The 21617-nt window shown below is 57.5% G+C and overlaps 2 protein-coding genes and 1 long non-coding RNA gene across 4 annotated transcripts in view; 2 read left to right on the top strand and 1 right to left on the bottom strand.

The window, feature by feature from the left end:
• Positions 1-472: 472 nt before the first annotated feature.
• On the top strand, positions 473-8848 carry LOC119089900 (E3 ubiquitin-protein ligase KCMF1-like; the record flags this gene model as incomplete). The annotated part of the gene is made up of 6 exons (XM_037212705.1): positions 473-645; positions 4268-4435; positions 5398-5537; positions 5882-6171; positions 6987-7161; positions 8798-8848. Coding segments are annotated over exons 1-6 (840 nt in total), but the record flags the coding sequence as incomplete, so codon positions are not given.
• A 128-nt stretch (positions 8849-8976) lies between these two features.
• Positions 8977-10634, top strand: LOC119089494 (uncharacterized). The gene is made up of 3 exons (XR_005093151.1): positions 8977-9028; positions 10243-10321; positions 10497-10634. It is a non-coding gene; the product is annotated as an uncharacterized LOC119089494 (long non-coding RNA).
• An 880-nt stretch (positions 10635-11514) lies between these two features.
• Positions 11515-21617, bottom strand: part of LOC119089772 (fibroblast growth factor receptor-like 1) — a 63101-nt gene continuing 52998 nt past the window's right edge. For both annotated transcript variants that reach the window (XM_037212585.1, XM_037212584.1), the window contains exons 3-8: positions 18712-18984; positions 16982-17184; positions 16121-16274; positions 15283-15398; positions 12612-12846; positions 11515-12303 (exon numbers count right to left, since the gene is read on the bottom strand). In XM_037212585.1, coding sequence (XP_037068480.1) covers positions 11957-12303; positions 12612-12846; positions 15283-15398; positions 16121-16274; positions 16982-17184; positions 18712-18984 — 1328 coding nt within the window. In that variant the 3' untranslated portion in view covers positions 11515-11956. The remainder of the gene's footprint in view (positions 12304-12611; positions 12847-15282; positions 15399-16120; positions 16275-16981; positions 17185-18711; positions 18985-21617) is intronic.

Here is a 21617-nt window from a genome sequence, read left to right as displayed (position 1 = left end):
GAAAGCCAACTGGCATCATGGAAGAGCTATGCGAGGCTGACTGAGGTTTTAAGATCTGAGTGATATCGGTCCAGTATTGCATGCCTTAAGTATCATAAATCAGCTCAAGTTAAGGAAATATTGTCATAATATGAACATGAAAGTAACACCTGAATGTTTTTTGTAACACAGCCTGCTATATATTTGGGCGTCCCAAAAATATACTACATCTACGCCTAAATGCACCGCATCATGTTTTATGTGAGTAGTGCTGGGCAATGATTTGTCGGATATTATGTCATTACGCTATTATACACAATAAGGCCATTTACATGCTAGTGACTTTTCTTTATTTGGTTGTTTCCTTTGTATAAGCCAAAGGATTTGTATTTTTCTCTACCTATAAGTGTGATGCATCAGTAAGATAGACATGAGTTATTTGATTCTCTGATGCTTGCGACCCCCGCATTTCATTGCATGCTGGGTGCTTGCATTCATAAGTCAGCTGTTGGGAACGGCAGGGTATGGGTGGTGTGCGAATTACAGAACCCTTTATATTAAGGTTTCTTGTGCAATAGGCGGAAAACTGTAGAACACCACTACAGTTTAACCGGTCCTTGCTAGGACTGGAGTAAAAAGATAGGTCGAAGATGTCGAGGCACGAAGGTTTGTATCACCAACATCGCGAACAACAGCGAATCGTGCTGTGCCCATGGCTGATGCTGTTGCTGGTTTTTATGCGAAGGGAAGGCTGTCTATATTGTTTTCTTGGATTTTTTCGAAGTTCAGAAGCATGTAGACCGGAATTGATAACCCATGGACTTAAATAAAATGTGTGAAATCAGCTAAGGCCTACCAAGGCAGATCAAAATAAATAAATGAAACTCATCTTTTACATGAGAAAACATGCAGTAAAAATGTTTGGCTACTGAACAGTTATTTTCTTACATACTAACCATCAACGTTAGGTCTCATGCACGTTCAGTACCAGAGGTTAAGTATTGTCAAATAAGTGTGGGGTTATGGAGGAAGTAATGACCAAATCTGCCATAAACCCAAATAGTGTCTTCCTCCTACTTTAATATCCCTGGCCCACTTTCTTCCCAATGCTTGGTGGCTGGAGCCTCCCTTACCTCCCCACCCATGGCTTATGCATATTACACCCCTGTTGCATTTAAAAAGCAGGTCCTGTATTACAATGTGAAGTGGAACACAAATGTGAGTAATGAGTTAGTTAATATCTCTCTTTTAATGGAATTAAAGTGGTGACAGCTCTTGTCATATGCTGCTTGTTGCACAGTGATTGGTCACATCTGGGTGGGTCAAGCTTGGCTTGGTTTGCATGTGACACCATGTAATAATTGATGATTTTCCCCATATAATACATGGCTTTTGTAGCTTCCTTTTAAATATTTGTTTTACATATCTGGTTGCCATCCTGTATCTGAGTTTTACCTTTCTAATCCTCAATTTCTCTGCCCTTATCTCCATCAATCTTGGAGATTTGATTGTGCTTGTGGACCAATATGCAGTGTTATAGAGAAGATTATCCATCCAACATATGTTTAGATATCAGGGTAATTTTGTTTTGGTATGGCAATGCACTGTCATGACTTTATTTTACATTGTTGAAATGTTACAAAAGTGGATTGGCCCTCCTGGTCCCAAGGCAGGTCCTGTAGCAACATCAGTTTAAGCAATGCATGGATATAATGAAATATGATGCCTGGGTGATAAAAGTAGCTAATTATTCCACCATGCACAAAAATATGTTTATAAAACAATTTTGTGAGACATGTCTTAGTGAAAGGTTTTTAGGTTGCCCAAGTTTAGCCTATCATTTGGTTGTTCAGCTCATTCGAAATATAATTGTTGGACATTTATAGATTGTTTCCCTTGTGTCAATCCTATATGTGAATCTTGGGAGCAAAGAAGTGGTGAGGGTCATGAGGATAGCCTGGTATCGGTCCTAACCAAATCCACTAACAAAGCACATATTAATGATAAATGGTCTTTGAGACCAATTTTAGAGAGGCTCAGTCTGCTGGGCTGCTAGTTCATAGATGCAATATAAAAAACAGCCCTGTCACTCCAAAAGAAGGTGATACCCAGACACCACTCAATGTGGTGATGACTTTGTCCATGCCTGACTTACCCTAATTTCAATATGGGTCAACCATATTTCTGTTAAGAAATATTTGAACATTTAGATAGCAGTAACATCCCATGGCTCCTTCATCCTTTATTAATCCTTTTTAACAACAATGTCAACTGTTGTACTTGTGTTGGTGTATGGTATTCACACTTCTAATGATATATCATCACTGTTATCAAACGCACTGCCAATAAACACCTGTCTTAGTCTGCTGTAGCCTCACACCTTAGCAAACAAATTCTGAGCGGCATTGGACCATTGCCATTGGTTCTTGGTGAGCTTAGGACAGTGTGCACGAATGTCTTTTGTTGTAAATACATGTGTGCTGTCCATGCCCTGGAACTAGGATCAATGTGAAGGCAAAATTCCAGTTAGGTGTCTGTGCCAAGACCTCATTTGGTTACAGTTTTTGTATGTGTTTTCTGAGTTTTCAACCTGTGGTGAGGTGGGTTTGACTTACTTTGTGTGCTCACTTTTTGTGTCTGATGGAGTGGCCTGCAATTGGTGACAGTAGCACACTACATAAAGTTCAGGTAATGTCAGAAAGCATGACTGACCATGAAAAGTGTTACAGTATGTTTAAATTTGATGCAAAATTTTGTTGTTGAGCCAAAATTTCTCGGTGGAATGATGGAGTCTGTTCATATAGGCACTGCTTAGTGCAGGTACTGATACCAGAACTCCATCCAGTCAAAAATATGGGTCTGCATCTTAAAAAGCACTACTTTGCCCAGCTGCTTCATTGGTGGGTGTGCTTTCTGATTCAAACTGTCAGGTCAGGCCAGGTCCCTCTCAAAAGTGTGTCCTGCAGCATGACATCTTGTGTGTTGTATTGCACATCACATGTGCTGGATGGGATGTCACATCATCATGAGCACATCCATCATTGAACCTGAGCAAGGCTGTCCACAATCTGGTGACATGAAGACATGGCCTGTCTGGTTGTGCGTGTCGGCGCCGCCTGCTGTACCGGCAGCGTCTCCGTCCCTGAGGGGATGTATTTTTCTTTGGGGGGGGGGGGGGGGGAGGGGGGATGACCGATTGTCAGCGGACCGAGGCACGACAGCTGGCCTGCTCGACATGAGGAATGATACTGTCCTGTGCCAATCCTGGTTAGGGGTCAGTGGCATGCTCGTCTTGGACAGAACCATCCTGGTGAGCAGCAAACCATGCAGTTCATGCAGTCAGTGGAGGTAAATTTGCAAATGTTCGTCGTGAGATCGTTTTACGGATCTCATTGGTGGTCATCATTTTTGTTGACAAACCAAGCGCCGTGTGTTGGCGCATGAGTGAGCAACTTAATGTAGTGCTGATGTACACAATGAAAGGTAAAATATGCCATTGCACTGTACTTTATTTACCTGGCAAACACTCCACTTTAGACCACTGTGAACATAAGGTGTTACGCCCAGAGATAATTAGATGTAATGAAACAGGGAAAAAGTGCATTGAAAGCAGGCATTGTCGGTCATGGTGACCTGATTGGGCCTGCATGCACTCTTGGAAGCACAGTCAGTCATAGCTGCAGTGCTGGTGCGGCGGTACGTTTAAATTCAGCCACATCCAGATGTTTTGTGCTTTCCGGGAAAGGCGTTGTAAGTAGAAGCTGCCCTCTAGCTAAGCAGCTTTTGGCCCGTTGTTGTATGCGCTGGCCTGGGCCGCGGAGCGGTGCGTCGCCCCATCACCCATTCGTTATCACGCGCCGCCGGAGAGGGCCCGAGCACAGAGGAGGGACTTGCCGACGTATCGTGCACACAGGCGTTGTCGGAGGTGTTAATGCTCGGACATCGCGTCATCTCTCACCATCACGTCGCGCTGATGTTCTGTCGCAGCCCGATCATGTTTCTCGCCGATCCGTCACCATCTGCTGCGACGCGGCATCGTCTCTGTGGGGTGACGAAACCGCCAGCGACGGTGGGGGTGGATGTTGTGACAGGCTGTCACGTTCGGGGAAGTCTGACCACAACGCCGGGGCACGTCTGGACCACTCGGCTTTCGTGCTGGCTCCAGGAAAGGCGTCGCAACATGAGCCCAGCGCCGGCCCGCTCCTCCCCATCCCGCTGGCTCCCTGCTGTCGGGGTTTGGTGAGCAGGCGCTCGCTGTCTGTCTCTCACCGCCGCGTGCGCTCGGCAGGCGTGAGCTGCGACGCCTGCCTGCGGAGCAACTTCCGCGGCCGCCGCTACAAGTGCCTGGTGTGCTACGACTACGACCTGTGCGCCGGCTGCCGCGAGGCCGGCTCCACCACCACGCGGCACACGGCCGACCACCCCATGCAGTGCATCCTCACCAGGGCCGACGCCGGTGAGAGGCCGCCCGGGTTGGCTGGCGCGTCCGCCCCCCCCCCCCCCTCCCCCCGAGCTCCCTCAGCTCGGCGCTCGCTCCTCAGCCGCCGGCCGGCCGGCCGGCAGGTTAACTTCCCAGCACTGGGAATGCATGCGCTGGCGTTAGCGGTCGTCCTTCCCCTTGGGGCGGTGCGCCAGATCTGACTTTGTCTGGTTCCGCCGGCCCCGGAGGGCGGGGGGGGGGGGGGGGGGGGGGGGCGGTCGATGGCAGATGGGCTGTTTATCATACGCTAACCGTCGGCACGTTGTCGGTGCTTGTTGTGGCACGAATGTGGGAGTTTCAACATGTCTGTCTGCCACGTGTCGCCAGGTAAACGGATCAAACAGAGTTGTTCGTTTAATTTTTGCAATTCGGCTATGATTTGGATATCTGATGCAGCTGATTCGTGAAGCGGACGGTTGTTACGACCGACCACTATGTGCGCGCCATCACCTGAGAAACGATATGAGTGCTTCGCGTTGTCATTGTCCCTGGAGGCCATCCATAACGCGTCTGAGACCCTGGTGACAGTAACGCTCATCCCTGAACGGTCGCACCTCTCAGAAAAGTTTCGTATTTCGAACGCTGTTGGGAGGACTGCTCCAAATGTCTGCGAGCATCAGGCTCGTCAACGCCAGGCAGGTGCCATGTGTTTGGTCAGTCGCACCGCGACAAACATGGTGGATAACCATGTAACATTACCTTCGAATGTGTGACGACCACGCTGTCTCATGTTTCGAGATGCGACCGGACTTTGAAAGCCCCCGCCCCAACAGTCGAAGGGATGTCGCGGAGCGTTTCCCAGGTGGCCTCCAGCCAGCGCCTGCTCCGGCGTGTCGCGGTGCAGCGCGCAGTCTCATGCGTCGGTCGGCGCCCGGCCAGAGCTGGCGTCTGCCGCGCCGTCAGACCGCTCACGCTCACGTGCCGCTCACGGTCGACAGAGCTCTTCTACGGCAGCGAGGCGCTGTCGGCCGAGCAGCCGCAGTCGTTCGTGTGCCCACACTGCGGCAAGATGGGCCTCACCGAGCTGACGCTGGCCGACCACGTGACCGCCCAGCACTCGGACACCACCACCCAGGTGGTACGTAGCCGGCGGCGCGGGACGCGTGTCGAGCGCGTCCTCGTCTGAGATCCGCTACGCGGCCCGGCGGCACGGCGCTTGGTAGGCGTGCGTCGACTGCAGTGGTCATTTTGCAGCCACCGAACGGATAACATGTGACGTGCTGGCGGTGCGCCGTCCCGCACTTTCCCACGCCATACCGCCGTCATGTATCGCTGTGCTCATTGGGGTTTAATGATGTCGTGCTGCACGCCTCTAGACACATGGGGGCACGTCAGGTGGCGTCCGTCTGGACCCGTACCTCGGAGGCGGCAGGGCACCGCTGTCTAGCGCGTCGGCCGCCTGACCCTCGCCGCGTGCTGCAGGTGTGCCCCGTGTGCGCGTCGGTGCCCAACGGCGAGCCCAACCACGTGACGGAGGACCTGACGGCCCACCTGAGCATGGACCACCGCGGCGGCGGCGGCGGAGGAGGCGGCGGCAGTGGCGGCATCGGGGTGGGCAGCGGCGGCGGTGGCGGCGGCTCCGGCGGGTCGCGCGATCTGATCTCGTTCGGTGACGAGCCGTCTGCCGGCTCGCGCCATACGGCCCGCCGCATGCCACATCCCGGACGGGGCGTCAGCGGGCCGCGCATCCGCCGCTTCAACATGCACTTCAGGTAGGCAGGCCCGTCTGACTGGAGTCGGCAGGTACAGAGGCCAGTATGACTGGAGTCCTCTGGTACAGAGGCCGGTCTGACTCGAGTCCTCTGGTACGTAGGCCGGCCTGACTGGAGTCCTCAGGCACGGAGGCCGGTCTGACTGGAGTCCTCAGGTACGGAGGCCGGTCTGGCTTGAGTCCTCAGGTACGTAGGCCGGTCTGACTGGAGTCATCAGGTACGTGGGCTGGTCTGACAGGAGTCCTCAGGTACGTAAGCCGGTCTGACTGGAGTCATCAGGTACGTAGGCTGGTCTGACTGGAGTCCTCAGGTACGTAGGCCAGTCTGACAGGAGTCCTCTGGTACGGAGGCCGGTCTGACTGGAGTTCTCAGGTACGTAAGCCGGTCTGACTGGAGTCCTCAGGTACGTAGGCTGGTCTGACAGGAGTCCTCAGGTACGTAGGCCGGTCTGACTGGAGTCATCAGGTACATAGGCTGGTCTGACTGGAGTCCTCGGGTACGTAGGCCGATCTGATCGGAGTCCTCAGGTCCAGAGACCGGTCTGACAGCAGGCACGGAGACTGGAAATTGGCTCACTTTCCTTATGGTGTGGAGCGTTGTTGGCCTCGGCAGGCACGACTCCTGGCCTTTTTCCAGGACCGTGCCTGCCTGCTGGGGCGGTTCATAGGTTGATGTACCTTACTGTGTCTGCGACGTGGCCGGCGTCAGCAGGGGACGGGTACTGCGCGCCGCTGTCCTGCGGGACAGATGCTGTGGGTGTGGATATGTGCCCCGCACGCTGGCTGAGCGGCGCCGTCCTCGCCCTCCGTCGCCAGGGAGTCGATGGACCCGATCACAGAGCTGTTGTCGCAGCTGTCGGGAGTGCGGCGCGCCGCCGCCTCCACCTCCTCCGCCTCGTCCACCAACGCCAGCTCGGTGGCCAGCTCGGCCAGCACCGCCTCGCAGCTGCAGCAGCTGCAGATGCACCTGCAGCTGGAACGGCAGCAGTATGTGAGTAGCTCACCGCTTGACCCTCCCTGCTAACGGCCAGAGGAGAGGAGGGGGCAGAGGAATGAAGGTGGGGCTGGTGCGGTGTGCATGCTTATGGCATATTAAGTCCTTTTGGTTTGAGGTGAAGTCAAAACCAAATGTCTGTCATGCGACCCATCCAAAATACCCAGGATTGTTATCGGCCACCGTCGCTATGATGCAGCTGAGAACTACACTGCACCCTCAGGGCATCTGATAACCATGCAAAGGCACTGGCGTCAGAAAATGGGGGATGATGTTAGGTTCCTTTTGTCATTTCTTTGGTTGATTTGCAGTTGAACATCCAAATGAAGTCTGAAGTAAGTTCTAAGGTATGAGTTTTATGTAAAAAAAAAATTTGTCGTCGGAAGTTTATCTAAGGGACTATTTTGAGCTTGCTGAAGTTGCAGACATCTTCTGCCTTAGTGTTGTACTAGGTCACTATATCCAAAGCCGCAATGTCACTAGTTAAGAATATCAGTAATCGAATAGTTCGAAATGTAGAAGTGATGTATGAAATCATTTGGAGTTAAACGTATCCGGTTTCTTACCATTCATATTGTTTTCGCTTGGGTTCACCACTGAAACCTGCAATGTGTATTGAACAACCGGGTAATACCCAAGTCTGTAGGGCGGTCCTCACTGCTCTGACGAAACTAAGGCTGCAGGGACGGATTTTGTGCATCACCTGGCCCTGAGGACTAATCGCATCCAAATCTGTGAGATGATGGTGTTACGCACCGACCTGCCCGTGACGGGCTCTTCCCGCTTCGGCGACTGCATACGCTTGCTTCAGCCGTGTTGGCTTCGCTGCTGATGTGTAGATGTACGCCACATACCCCCTGCGGGGTGCGGATAGTGTAGTGGTTACAGTGCCCGCGTTAGCCACTGCGCGTCTGGGAAACCAGAGGTGCGGGGTGCGATTCCCCGCGGTGCCCGCCCCTCCTACCAAGGTGGGAGGCAGGCGACGCCATAAAGCGTCAGTAGCTGAGTATGGTGTAAGGCCCCAGTGACGACGACGACGGTATCACACTTCCTGCTCGGAATGGGATGGCTCCAGGGGGTGCTCCCACGCGGTCGGGCTATCTTCTGCATGCGCGCTTCCTCCGTGCGCTGGGACTCGACGAGACGGGCGTCTAGCCAGATGCCGGGGAGGGGGGGGGGGGGGGGGAGGACATGTGTGATGGGGTGCCGCTCCCCGTTCGACAGGATTTTTCAGTGGCCGGCTTTTGAATAGTAACACTGTACTAACTTGCTATTGATGTTTCAATATTTTGCTTCCTTTTCCCCGCCCAAGATTGATTCTGGTGTTGATGCTTTCCATGTGGGCTTTAATCGCCAGAAACATCAGCCAACGCTTTGCCATCTATCAGCCGCTCCCATCAGCTCATTGACTGATCATTCCCTCTTGAATTGTTTGCTTTTTGCACTGCCGTGGAGCTGTATTTGCGACGGTTTATTAGAATATCACCTTTGTCATTGTCGTCAACCTGTGCCGTGTTGTGCGGCGCGCGCGTGCGTCAGCGGCCGGGCGGAGGACGCCAGCTTGACGCCCGGCCCGGGGGGAGCGCCGCCAGCGCCGTCGCTGACCGTCCAGCGGCCGCCGTGTCCGTCGCAGGCGCAGGTGGTGCGGCAACACACGGAGCGTGTGCCCCGCCGACAGGCGGGCCGCCGCGGCCGGCGCCGGCGGCCTGGCGGCGAACACGACCGGAGCGGCCGCCAACGCCGCCGCCGCCGCCGCCGCTTCCGCCGCTGCCGCCGCCGCCGCGCCGGCGAGAGCGCCAGAGACGACCGAGACGGCCGAGGCCGGCGCCGCCGCCACGGCTCGCTCGCAGTTCCTGCTGGCCAGGTCAGCACTGTCGGGGGCTGTCGCACGGTCGGGAGACGCGGGACGTGGCAGAGAACCCCCGTGGTCCTGGGTGATAAACTGACGGGGTCGTTATCTCTGGCAGGCGTTGATCAGGGGTCCGAAAACGTTTTTTGTATTGTTTTTGCGCACACCTTTTTCAGGCTCAGCGCGAAATTTTCGCATGATTTCAAGGGAGATTTCTGACATGCGTGTGTTTTTGCGACGCTCAGTTCGGTATTTAGCTGCTGACCGTTGATTGGCGGTGTGCCTGCAGCAGGCCCGTCTCGGTTGTGTGTATGGGGGGGGGGGGGGGGGGACCAATTCTTTCCGGTACATGAAATCAGTGCGCCAAATACCACTCTGTGCCACTGGGCCATGGGACCCTGGAGGAATGGGACAGGGAAGGAACGAGCAGCCATCCAGGAAAATAGCACGCCGCCTCACACGTTCAAGGAGACCGGAGGAGGACTAAAACCACGCCTAAGGAAGGTGGTTGGCCATTTGGTCAGTGTGGAGCGGGCACCTTGCCACAGTCCACGACTCTGAAGTCGCCAGATTCTCACATTGGAGATACGTAAAGCTTACAGCGTACGAAAACAAACTAAAACCATATCTGGGCTGAAACAGTAACCATGGAGGAAGTAGGCACCATCTTCGCAGCAAGCTGTGAGCGTGTGCTGAGAAAATGCGTTTAGTTCAGCCCATCCGTGCCTGCGTGGTACACCCAAAGACGGGGAAGACGCCCTGGTCACATTGATCCTCTGCTCCAGAGCTGTGCCAGCAGAATGTGTAGAACTTTACATCGTATATACCAGCATGTCAGTGGTGTTATTTTCTTCCGAAATTCGGGAGCACGCCAAAGGAAAAATGACGCACAGAAAACGGCTTTCTGAGTTTCTGACAAAATTGTGTTCTTCACAAACCGCTAACGTCACGTTGAAATGTATTAAGCTGATGTGAAACCAGACGGTTGAGACACGCCGAAATTTGCATGCATGTTTGCAAGAAAGTTTAGCAAGTTGTACAGCGGATACTGAAAAAGCAGGTTTCGTGTATTGGAACACACTGTATACTGTTTGTCTTTGTAAGTGCCTAGCTCGAAGGTGGGCTTACTGACGCTGCCGCGCGCGCGTGTACCGCTGCTGGACGTACCGTGTATGGCCGAAGCCCAGTGCCGTTGTTCCCGTCTTGTGACGAGTGCCGGTGCTTTGCAGGATGCGGGACGAGGAGGATTCGGAGGTGGACCGGACCCAGCAGCTGGTGGACCGGGCCGACAAGAGTCTGTTCGCACAGGTGGGGCCGAACAGCGTACGGGCGCGCCGGTAACGCCTTGACTGCGGTGTGCAGGCTTCGTATCGATGCGTCGGATTGACATTTTAAAGCTGTTTTTTAAAGAAGCACATGCAAACTGTAATGATTGCGGTGAACTTGTGAGAAATGAAACTGAATTGCGTTTTTCTACTTTCAGGAAATAGTGTTGTCTTCTCTCACCAAGTCGCTGGAGGAGTGTATAGCCATGTGTGAGGTCGGGGCCAGTGCCAATACGGGCGGGATGGTGACGAGGTCCGCGCCAGAGTGCTCCGGCGCCGAGTCGGCGCCGCCGCGGCCGGCGGGAGGCGCGGCGCCCCCGGCCGCGGCTGCCGCCGCCAGCCGGCCGGCAGCAGCCGCAGCCGCCGCCGCGCCTCCCGCCGGAGCGCGGCCCGCGAGTGAGGCGGCAGCGGCGGCGGCGGCAGCGCGCGGCGCCGCCGCGGCCGGCCGCGGCGGCCGCGCCGCTGCGCCGCGGCCGGCTGGCCTGGTGGGCGTGCCGGCGCCGGTGGCGCTGGGCACGCGGGTGGTGCCGGTGCGGGGTCGCCGGAAGCCGGCGCGGCCGGCCGCCGGCGCCGCGGCCGCCGGCGCCGCGGCCGCCGCCGCCGGCGGCCGCTCACTGCCGGGCTCCGAGCCGCCGCCGCCTCACTAGCGCCGGGACGGCCGTGACGGGTCGCGGTCTGGCCTTGCAGCGCGCCGCTGCCGCCGCCCACGGCTTTCGTGCCTTGTTCCGCTGGGAGGTGCACCTGCTAGGCACGTATACACAGCCTACACGTATTCTTTCAGCTCTCGGGTTGAGTGCGGCCTCGGGCTATCTCGCCTTTTACTGTGTACATAGGGCCTGGATTATCGCCGTGTCGCAACTTGAGCGCTATTCTATTTGACGTGGAGTATACTAACTGCATTTTCGGGCCAGGTACTTCATATATTATATCATTGTTCTTTTCACGCTCAGCGTCCGGCCGCAAGTAAGCATACTGCAGTGTGATTGCCGATGTAACTTCGTTGATTTTGAGGATGTCAAAGTTTACCTTACGTTTGGTTTGTTTGGTAACATGTTTAGTTTGTTGGGAGATCTAGTCCTGTCATTGATAATGTAAACCCCATTGTTGTGATTAAATTGAAGTGTAGCGAGGATCGCGATTGTTATGCCTATCGAATAGCGCTGGCCAACTAACTGGTTTTTAAGTTGTGTATATTACCTGGCTCTCTCGAAGGAATGATATAAATAAAGATTGTTGTGATAAGCGCCGGACTCTGGACAAACATTTGGGGGCCACACGAGCCCTGGCGTGCACCACAGGCGCGCGCGCGCACACGCTGTCTCACACTTGCACACGCGTACAGAGGCGGCTCACACCGACACGCGCCCGGCGTTTGGCTCTACAATGACTAGATGGGAAGCTCTCACACGCTCCAGCAGCCAGCCGCGCCGCCAATCACATCCACGCGCTGCGGCCGGGCCGGCCGGTCCGTCCGGGTGTCCGGCGCCGCTCCTCTGGCGCGGCCGCCCCGCGGCACCTCGTCTCAGCCGGGCGTCGGCGGGACGGCGGTTCAAGTCTGCGCGGCACGCCCCGGTGCCCATGTCCCGTGTCCCCGGCGGTGACTCCGCCGCCGCCTCGCTCACACCACGTCCAGGTGCCGGAACTGCCGGTAGTCGTAGGGTGCCGGCGGTGGCACGCCGTGCGCCCGCGGCGCGCCGGCGCTGGCGCCGTCCGCGCACGCGCGCCCCGGCGGCATCAGCACTGTCCGCAGCGCCCTGTCGCCGTCGCCCGGGTACCGCTGCGACAAGTGCTCCGGCCGAGCGCCGCCCGGCGGCGCCAGCTGCACCTGCTGTTTACTCTTGTCGTCGCTAGGTGGCGGCAGCGTCTTGCGTCTCCGGTGCAGGCAGCAGATAGCACCCAGGATAAAGCCGACGACGGCGACGGCGGGCAGCGCTATCAGGAGCGCCTGCATGGAGTTCGGTGGCGCTGGAATGAAAGCGAACGAGCGTCATGGACGGGCGCGGGGCATAGCGTGCTTAGCAGGAGTTCCCGTCTGCAGAAGCGCGTGGATCTTCAATCAATCGCCAGTTACGTGGTCTCTGGACCCACAAACCGAGGCGAAGTATGTACATCCAAACATCAGTTAATCAAGAGCGAGAGCGTGGGCCGGGCACGTATTACCTGAAGTTCTGAAGAATAACATCGCAGATGCGATTGATTCCTCGTTATCAATCACATATACGACGTATGACGACAGACAAAACAGTTTGCTGCCCCACCGGGCCGCTACCCACCAGGCACCACGTGCAGGAAGGCCTCCCGTTTATCAAAGTCGTTGTCGTTGGCGGCCATGCAGACGAAGACGCCCTCCTGGCTGGGCACGACGTCCGGCAAGGTCAGCTTGGTGAAGTAGCTGTCGCCGTCCTGCACGGTCGGCGCGCCCGAGATGACTACGTATCGCGAGCCCTGGATCTCCACCTCGGTCTGGTTGAACGTCTGGCTGTCTCCCGGGCGGACTCGGCGCAGCCACTGGGGACGGTGGGTCGGTCAGCGGATGCGACCGCGCCGCACACGACACACGGGCCGCCCTGCAACGGTCCGGTCCGCCGCTGCGACACCCGCCCGCTCTGGGACACCGCTCGGCGGTCAGTAGCTGCTGGTGCCCCTGAAAACAGTGCGTTACGCCTGGCGCTTGGCGAACGTGACGTGACGTGACGTGACGGTCGCCGTCCGGTCACGTGACACGGGAGCTGGTCAGGGCTTCTCGTCACCGGCCCCGGGGCGACAGCGCAGGGCAATATGGGACACGACACACTGCAGTGCGATTCACAGCTGAAGGGATGACCAACAACATCGGAAACACACCCAGTGTTCCTAAAGAACTGAGCAACCGGAAGCCTCCGTTGATGGCTTCTGGACGTTTTCTCTGAAGTCGAAGGTTTGGTGGTGTGTCGCGCAAACAATGTGCAGTGTAAACGGTCCGACGAGGGGCTAGCGTGGCGAGGCACGTGTTATCCGTCGGTCGGCGGGCGCAGTGGCGCAGCGACGGAGCTCATGGGCGGGGGGGGGGGGTCGGGCCCATTCCCCTATCGGGTTTGAGCGTAGTTTTTCACCACGACGCTACTGAATACAACGCCCGAATCGGATGATCAGGAACACTATTTCGGCTTAAAATCTCTTCGACATGACCATGGGCGGCGACCAGTAAAGCCCAACAGCCGTAATTTAGTAACAAGACCAACGGATAGCCGTGTGTCCGCGTATAGCGCGCAGAAACAATGGTTTAGGGTTCCAAGGCCGATCAACATCGAAAGCCCATTGACGCAGTATACACTGCACACATCAGCGTTAGCAGGGTCTGTAAGTCAGCGCGCAGTGCGTAGGTACTGTCAATGGGGCTGGGACTTGCTCGTAAAAAAAGCACCCCCCCCCCCCCCGTTGCAAATTATCGCGGCCCTCCCTTCGCAAGTTCTGGCTGCGCCCGTGGCCTGGCATGGCCAGCGCACGAGCAACAGCCTCGAACAAGGCAGCCAGCTATGCCGTTCCCACAAGGCGGCGACTGTCTTGGTGGCGCTGATGAAAGTACGCAGTTTGGTAACGGGGCCCAGACGGTGGAGGTTTGTTGAGCAAATACACAGTGTTGTCACTCCCAATGACAGCTTTGCTTTTGCAAACCCCCTTGGATAGGCACGGACAAAAAGGGGTCTTTGTAAGAGCTTTGCAAGAATTTCCTCACGAAAAGTTGAAAAAGCTCTCGACTCTTGACCCGGTGACATTCTCACGAAAAGTTAAAAAGTTCTTAGCATTGCAACATCGCAACGGTTGGATGTCGGGGATCACTTAGCCAGTTTTCTGTCACCGGTTTATGGGTCCACGTCTAGTGTTCTAATTTAAGAACGATACGGGAGAAGGTGACGTTCGTAACAACTCAGACTTGCTTTTGGTTTATGAGGTGGAAGTGCAACCGCATAGCCGCACAGCTGATTTAGTTGACGTTGCAAGGCCAACTAAAGGAAGGATGGAGTCATGCTACTTTCTTAGCACACATTGCACATAGTTACATTGCGCATAGTTGCACTTACGAGTTAAACTTGACGAGTTACCACACTCATTACGAGAAGGTGACATTGGAGATGAAGGTGAAGTGGGTGAAGAAGGTAAAGAATGTGAACCTTTTAGAAGTGGCAGTGCTGTCATCAAACACGGAAAATAGTACGTTGTCAAGGACCACATCTCAAACGGCTTTGTGTCAACATCGCGACCGCACACACTGCTTCTATTTTATTTTTGAAGTCCTTGATCTGGCAGGCACTGTGCATTTCTCGTCACGTGACGCGTTGTACGGCTGCCTGGCTGCCAGATTCATTATGATTCTGAGGATAAAATACCCTTCCCACTTAAATCAAGACTGGAGACAAATTGAAAGTAAACAAACAAAGGTATATAAGAAATGCAAATGTATCCTTAACCGCCTTACGTACACAGCCGGCGAGAACAAACTAAAAACGCTATGCTTAGCTCGATGACTCCCAATGCTTAGTGTGGCGTTTGGCCAAAGTTGACCAACCTCTGCAGCAAGCGCAAACCCCTGGTAAAACGACTGGTGGTTATATGCCGACCACAATCTGTTTCCTTACTGAAACCACCGGGCCAGCCATGCACTTTATATCATACCATCTCAGTGCGAGTGATGCCACGTCTGACCTGAGCGAACCGGGGCTCAGCGGTGTTAGCCACGCCCGGTGTCACGGTGGAATGCTGGATTCAGACAGATCTAGACGCATGGGTCAGGACTTCGCGTGCCCCAGGCCGCCTCGTTAAAGTTCCCCACTAATTTGACACCACCTGCGACACCGACATACGTCTTCGAAGCGCAACGCGCAAACAAATTTTGACAGCGCCGCGTCGGTGCCGGCTCATCTGGGTCAAGCGATGGGCCGCCGGCCGGCGGCGGCGCCTCCTCACCTTGATGTGCGCCTTGGAGATGCTCTGTACGCGACATTGCAGCACGGCCGTCTCGCCTTCGTAGACGGTGGTGTTGCTCGGCGCCCCAACGAACACGGGATCGTGCGAAATCGGCTCTGCGAACGCAGAGGTCAGGGTTCAGCGGACCTGCGCGCGGCCGCCGATACGGCGCTGGCCCTCGTGCCACGCGCAGATAGGCTGCTCATTCGACGCCCCTGTTCTCAATATTAATGTATAGCCCGCAGCTGATACATGCGTCCATGAGAGGTCATCAGTCAAGTCCGGGATGGCAAATCAATATGGCGCCGCGGCCTGGACATCGGTAGGGGTTGATAAGGCCACCGACGGCGCTGGTGCCGGAAGAGTCGCTGAGTCCCTGGCAGCGATTTTAGCTGAACTCAGTCGTCGCCGGCCCGATCCAGACTACATCCGGAAAAGAGACGCCTCGCACAATGACCCGAATTACGAATATTTGTCGTGATTGAAAGACGGGAAGCTGTTTCTCAAAAAGATCGGGAACTTATCAGGGAAAATGACCAAATTTAGCTCCAAAATGCACTACAAAAGGTTTGCCACCCGACAAGACTCAATTTCCATCCAAACATGATGCGCTGGAACGACCCAACTGAAAGCCAAACTAGCCGCTGTTGGCTGGTGTCGACGTCCCATTTTATGCGCGGTTCGAAAGGGCGTCACGATCGTCAGCAGCCGACCGACAGCGCGCTGACACGCAGCCGACCCGCTCACAATAGCCGTGCTGGGCTGGCCCGGCACGCTGCGACCCCAGACGCCGACCAGCCTGAGCGGCGCGGCGCGGCGCGGCGCGGCCGGCACCCACCTGTCGTCCGCAGACTGAAGCTGTGGTTGGCGGAGCCGAATATGTTGGCTGCCACGCAGATGAAGACGCCCTCGTCCGAGCGCAGCAGCTGCGTGAAGGTCAGCTGGCCGCCCTTGACCTGGACCCGGGTCGAGGGCAGCACGACGCGGCCCTCCTGCGAACGGACCCGACTGTCAGACGCTTGGGGGGGGGGGGGGGGTCGGCCCCTGTCGCGCACATGACACTCTTTCGAGCCGCTGTGGGCGGCGCACGGGAGCCGTCTTTGCTGGCCACCGCCGACTGGCCGGTTGATGGAGGGACGGCTAGAAGTCCCGCTTCTTGGGGCTGCCTTTTTGAGTTTTGCTTTTCAGCTGCGGCCAGTGGCTCCCAACTCTCCATGCTCAACTCTCAACGCTCCCAATTCCCATGTCACCGACGAATAGAACTCAGTACATGTGGTAACCAATCGATTCATGGCATGCAACAAGCAAACTGTGGTGTGCTGGTCGTTGGACTAGTAACAATCTCGTGCCACTATCTCTTTTCAGCAATTCCAGTTGCAGAAGGCTGCCTTTGCTTAACCGCATAATGCGTTCGTTAACGCACTGAGAACAAATGCTCAGTTTTCTGAACAGTAATTGAGTTGCCATTTTGTCCCAACACAAAACTCAGGTGGTTCAACTACAGTGCAGTCCGAATTCAAACATGCTTCAGATGCAACTCACTAGCAAGTGACCGATCCATAAGTAGTGTAATGCGTTTGTGAATAGCACACGGGCCCGACTTCAGCACGGAAGACCCAGTCCCGTCTCGCCCCACGGCTCCGCGCGTGACGACCGGACCACCGGAGGGGTGTCGGCCGAGCCGCTGCGTCAGCCTCACCTTGTACCACTTGACCTCGGGCTCCGGGTAGCCGGAGGAGACGCAGCTCAGCTGGAGCCGGGAGCCGAGCGGGCCGCGCACGCGCTGGCTACCCCGCTCCTTGGGCAGCAGGATGACTGGCGGCCGGCCGCGGGACGTCACCAGGTTGTCGGCCGGACCCTGGCCGCCCGACAAATTGTCGTAGAGCCCGGAGGCGTCCGGGCCTGCCGGCAGACGCGGCGTGTCACGGCCAGCCGAGCCCACCGGCGCCGGCGTCTGATTGGTCACGTCACGGCCTCACAGCCAGCCCAGCCCACCGGCGGCGGCGGCTGATTGGTCACTGCTCATCAGCCGGGGTCAAAGTCCTTCCATGCACGGAAATAGACGTCGAGTAATCAGGGGCGACGCACGCACTGCACCGCAGTCCGCACAGACAGTAAACACGATTCCTCTGAATGACGTGCAGATCTAAGTCGGTTCACTTCCAAACAGCACATTATTAAGTCAACATGACTGCGCCGCCGCGCCCAACTTTGCCTGAAGACCGCTCTCCCCCTGTTTACATCTCAAACACACACTCGTGGGCAATCAGCCGGGAGCCATTGTCGTATTTACCAGTCAATAAATAATATATCCTGCCTCGGGACAAAATGCAATATAAGTTCCCGAAACTTTATAAGGAAAGAGAAAGCCATTTGCAGTTTCGCACTGTCCCGCAGAAAGCACGCTGGGGAGAGTGAAACTGCCCGCTGGCTTTTCAGCGGAAATTGCCTTCATCTAAGGCACGCCGCCGGGTCCTTTCGCTCTCAGACATCAAAGAAATGTGACGCCGTATCCCGGCCCAAAGCACCGGGCCAGTTTCCCATTCCTTTCCATTTTGATCTAGCCCCTGGCGGTGCGGACATGGTGAGTGGTTTGGGAGCTCCCCGTGCTTCTAAGCGGATCAATGCGACCGGCATCTCTTGTTTTAATGAACGCCGCGATTACGGCCCCAGCTCGCGCAGTGTTTCTGCTGCACTCGCGTCTCTCAGCCAATCAGCAGTGAGAGCTGACGCGATTGCACGGTTTGCGCTGACGCCACGGCGGCCGCCCGAGCGGCGTTGCTTACGGTGCGCATCTGGAGGGCTGGCGCGGTCACGGGCCGCGGCCGGCCCAAGTCAAAACAGCGCGCCACCGGCCGCGCCGCGGCGCGCGCCCTGTTGTGATTGGAGCGTGGGCGTGTCGGCGGGCGTGGGATGAGAGCGGCAGCGTGCCGGGCCGCGCCCGCGCCTACCGGGCCTGCGCTGTCAGCGCGCGCTGGTCAGAGCTGCGCGAGCGGGTGGCCGGGGCCATGGGTAACGTCTTATTCGGAGAGAAATTGACGCCGGGTGGTTCCAGTGAGATGTGGTGTTGTCCCAATCGCACACACAGATTCAGAAACTCCGTTAACTTGCCGGATGCATCAACTCCAGAACGACTGAGTCCCGGCCACTCACGTATCCCCAACAACTTGATGTTCGCCATGCCGATGACAAGGAGCCCGTTCACCGATGACGAGGAGTCCCACTCACCGATGACGAGGAGTCACATCCACCAATGACGACGAGTCCCATTCACCAATGACGAGAAACCCCACCCACCGATGATGAGAAGTATTTCCACCGACGGCGAAGAGCCCCACTCACCTGGATGGGGAGGAGCCCCACTTTCCCACTCACCGATGACGAAGAGCCCCACTCTCCCACTCACCGATGGCGAGAAGTCCCACTCACCAATGACGTAGAGCTCGGTGGTGACGCGCTTGGTGCCGAAGCCGTTGACGGCGTCGCAGACGTAGACGCCGGCGTCGTCGGCGGTGACGCGCGCCACGTGCAGCGTCTGACCGTCGACGCTGAAGCGCTCCCAGGACGGCCGCACGTGGGCGCCGTCCTTGCGCCACTCGAGCATGGGCGGCGGTGTACCGGCCACCGGACAGCTGATGCGCACAGAGCCGCCCAGCCGCGCCACCAGGTGGGGCGACACGCGCTGCCGCAGCTCCGGCGGCCCTGCCGGCCGAGCGGAGCGTCAGCAGGCCGCTGCACCAGCGGTCACAGGGCGCACAGCGGGCCACACCAGCGGTCACAGGGGGCCGCACCAGCGGTCACAGAGGGGCCACACCACCTGTCACAGGGGGCCACACTAGCGGTCACAGAGGACCGCCCAGCGGTCGTTGCGGTAGTAGGGCAGACGACACAACATTCGCTGAGCCGAGCGTTCCGGGTGACGGCGGCAGGGCAGACCAGAACACCGAAGAGAAAGTCAATCTGGCGCGCCTTTCGAGCCGATCCAGTCCTCCAGATCGGATGCGCATCATGTTTAAAAAGGTGTTTATTACATATTGGGATTTAATTTCAAACCGGACTTTCAATACCGTCTTTGATAATTTGGTCCAGTTTGATGTAATTTGTTTTTGCTTTCTGAATACTTGCTACTGGTATGGTTTTCAAGCACAAGAAACGACGCTAACTCGAAAGTGCGGTGGTGTCGCGGGACATGTATCGAAAACGTCTGTCACTCCCAAACTAGCGACAGTTCCGTTCATAGCGCTCTCCTACAATCACGTCGAACGGATACGTGGTGCTCTAAAATAAGTCCAGCCGGCGCATCCTTCCCAATCTATCCTCACTCGCAATTCCCGTCCATCTTCACATCGGCCTGCCGCGCAGCCCCCCCCCCCCCCCCCCGCTTCCCGGTCAGATCACGCGCTCGGCATCAGTGACGCGGGGAACGTTTTTCTTTTTCCACCGCGGCACCGGCCAGAATAGCAAGCGGGCCGGGCCGACGGCGCGGTGTCACTATCACCCCCGCGGCGACACGGCCAAGGAGAGGCGTCGCCGCCGCCCACGCCGCCCAGATAGAGCTGGACAATTGAATTACGGCGACGTCGTCGCCGTGTGTCGAAGTTATCGGTCCGCCGGTCTGAATGGCTCTCTGCAGCTTTCAGCTGTCAAGCGCGCTGACGGAGGCCAAACATCCGTGGGATTACCACCGCACCCAGCGAGCACGGAGCGCCCTACAACAAACGGGGTTACGGCGCGCCTGAGGCTCCACCCGGCCCGTCAAATAGCCGGACCTGGCGCGAGCGGCGGCGGCAGATACACCGCACCGTCACGTGACGGTGCGGCGGTGACGGCGCGGCCCGGCTCGGCAGGCTGCGGGCTGGCGGAGCCTCCCTCTGCCGACGTGCGGCGAGCCGGTGCCGCATACTGCGCCGCAAGACACTGCCACCAGACCGCGGCACCGCGCACGGCATCACCGCCCGGCACCACCGCTCCATCCGTTCCACATGGAGACACCAGGCCCGCTCCGGTGAGCCAGGGGGGCAGTGCGGAGCGGAGCCTGATTGGCGCCGGCGGCAGGGAAGGGACAGGCGACAAACGCGCATGTCTCACGAGATTCGTGAAACGAGACAGAAGATGACGTCACAAAGGATATTCACACTGGTGGTTGCCGACATCCCCACTTATAACACGTTACAGCGGGCTTAGTGTGGTACACTCGCCGATGGTGACCAAGACGGTCTCTAGCGCGCCGCTAAGCGGCCGGATGTCCGAGGGTCGGCAGGCGGCCGCCGGCGACCGCAGACCTGTTGCTCGCTCCTCGCCGGCGGGAGGCGCCCTGCGGCAGCTGCGGGTGGACCGCACCAGCGGCGCCGCGACACCCCGTCCGGCCATGACATCATGCCGTCCTGGCTCGGGGCGGAGACGAGGCGGGCTGGCGAGCAGCCGTGATCAATGGCCGATTAACGCGTCAGACCCGGCCCGGCCGTCGCAGATGGAGCGACGGCGACAGCTCCATCTGATAAGTCGACGGCCGGCCCAGCACAACAAAAAGCGGCCGCGCGTCTCCCGGCGCCACCAGAGTGATGGCGACAAGGCCTCGGCCGCGGGGCCGCGGCGGCGTCGCCTGGCGTCCCTCCTCCAGCCGGGGTCGCCAGCCCGGGGCGTGGGAGCCCGGCGGCGGCGTCTCTCGCGCGTGGCTCGCCCTCGGCGCTGACCGGACGCGCCAGCCTCGCCGGCGCGTCAGTGGTGCGAGGTTCCAGCGGGCGGCTGCCATTACCGCCGGCTGATGGCCGGCTTCGGCCGGCGGTGGAGACAGGCCGCTGCCCGCCGGAGATCGGGCAGCTGCCGTTCCGGCAACGGTCATTTGTTGGAAGCCCATGCTCCCGCCATTCAATGACAGCGTCGAGCGCGCGCACGCACAACTTACCACGCCGTGAAACGGGCTTTAACAAAACTGCTGTTCGATGCAATAAAGAAAACTGGCGCTTTAATCCAAAATGCAATAAGCCGAGGCGATAAAGTGTAATCTGACTTGACTTAAGTTAAGGAGGACTGGTAGTCCAAAACCTCGCCAGTCACGCCAGTGGTTTGGGTCACGTCAGTGGCTTCAGTAATGAGCGTGACGCCAGTGACCCAAGTGACGCCGGTCGCCGGTCGCCGGTCCGGTACGGGCGGTGACGGCCGCCCGGCGCCTCGTGCACGGCACCTCCCGTGGCGGGGCAGGGCCAAGTCGACCGTGCAGCCGGTGGGCCGCCCGCCGCGCGCGCCGCGCCGCCGCCCGGCCGCCCGCCGGCTACGATAAAAAGCCCCGCCCGGCCAGGCCCGGTGACATTTACGCCGGCCGGCGAGCGGCACCC

Source organism: Pollicipes pollicipes, unplaced genomic scaffold (genome assembly GCF_011947565.3).
Source record: "Pollicipes pollicipes isolate AB1234 unplaced genomic scaffold, Ppol_2.1 Scaffold_3087;HRSCAF=3621_pilon_pilon_pilon, whole genome shotgun sequence".
NCBI lineage: Eukaryota > Metazoa > Arthropoda > Thecostraca > Pollicipedomorpha > Pollicipedidae > Pollicipes > Pollicipes pollicipes.
The sequence above is the reverse complement of the archived record's forward strand: the minus strand, read 5'-3'. Positions and strand labels throughout refer to the sequence as shown.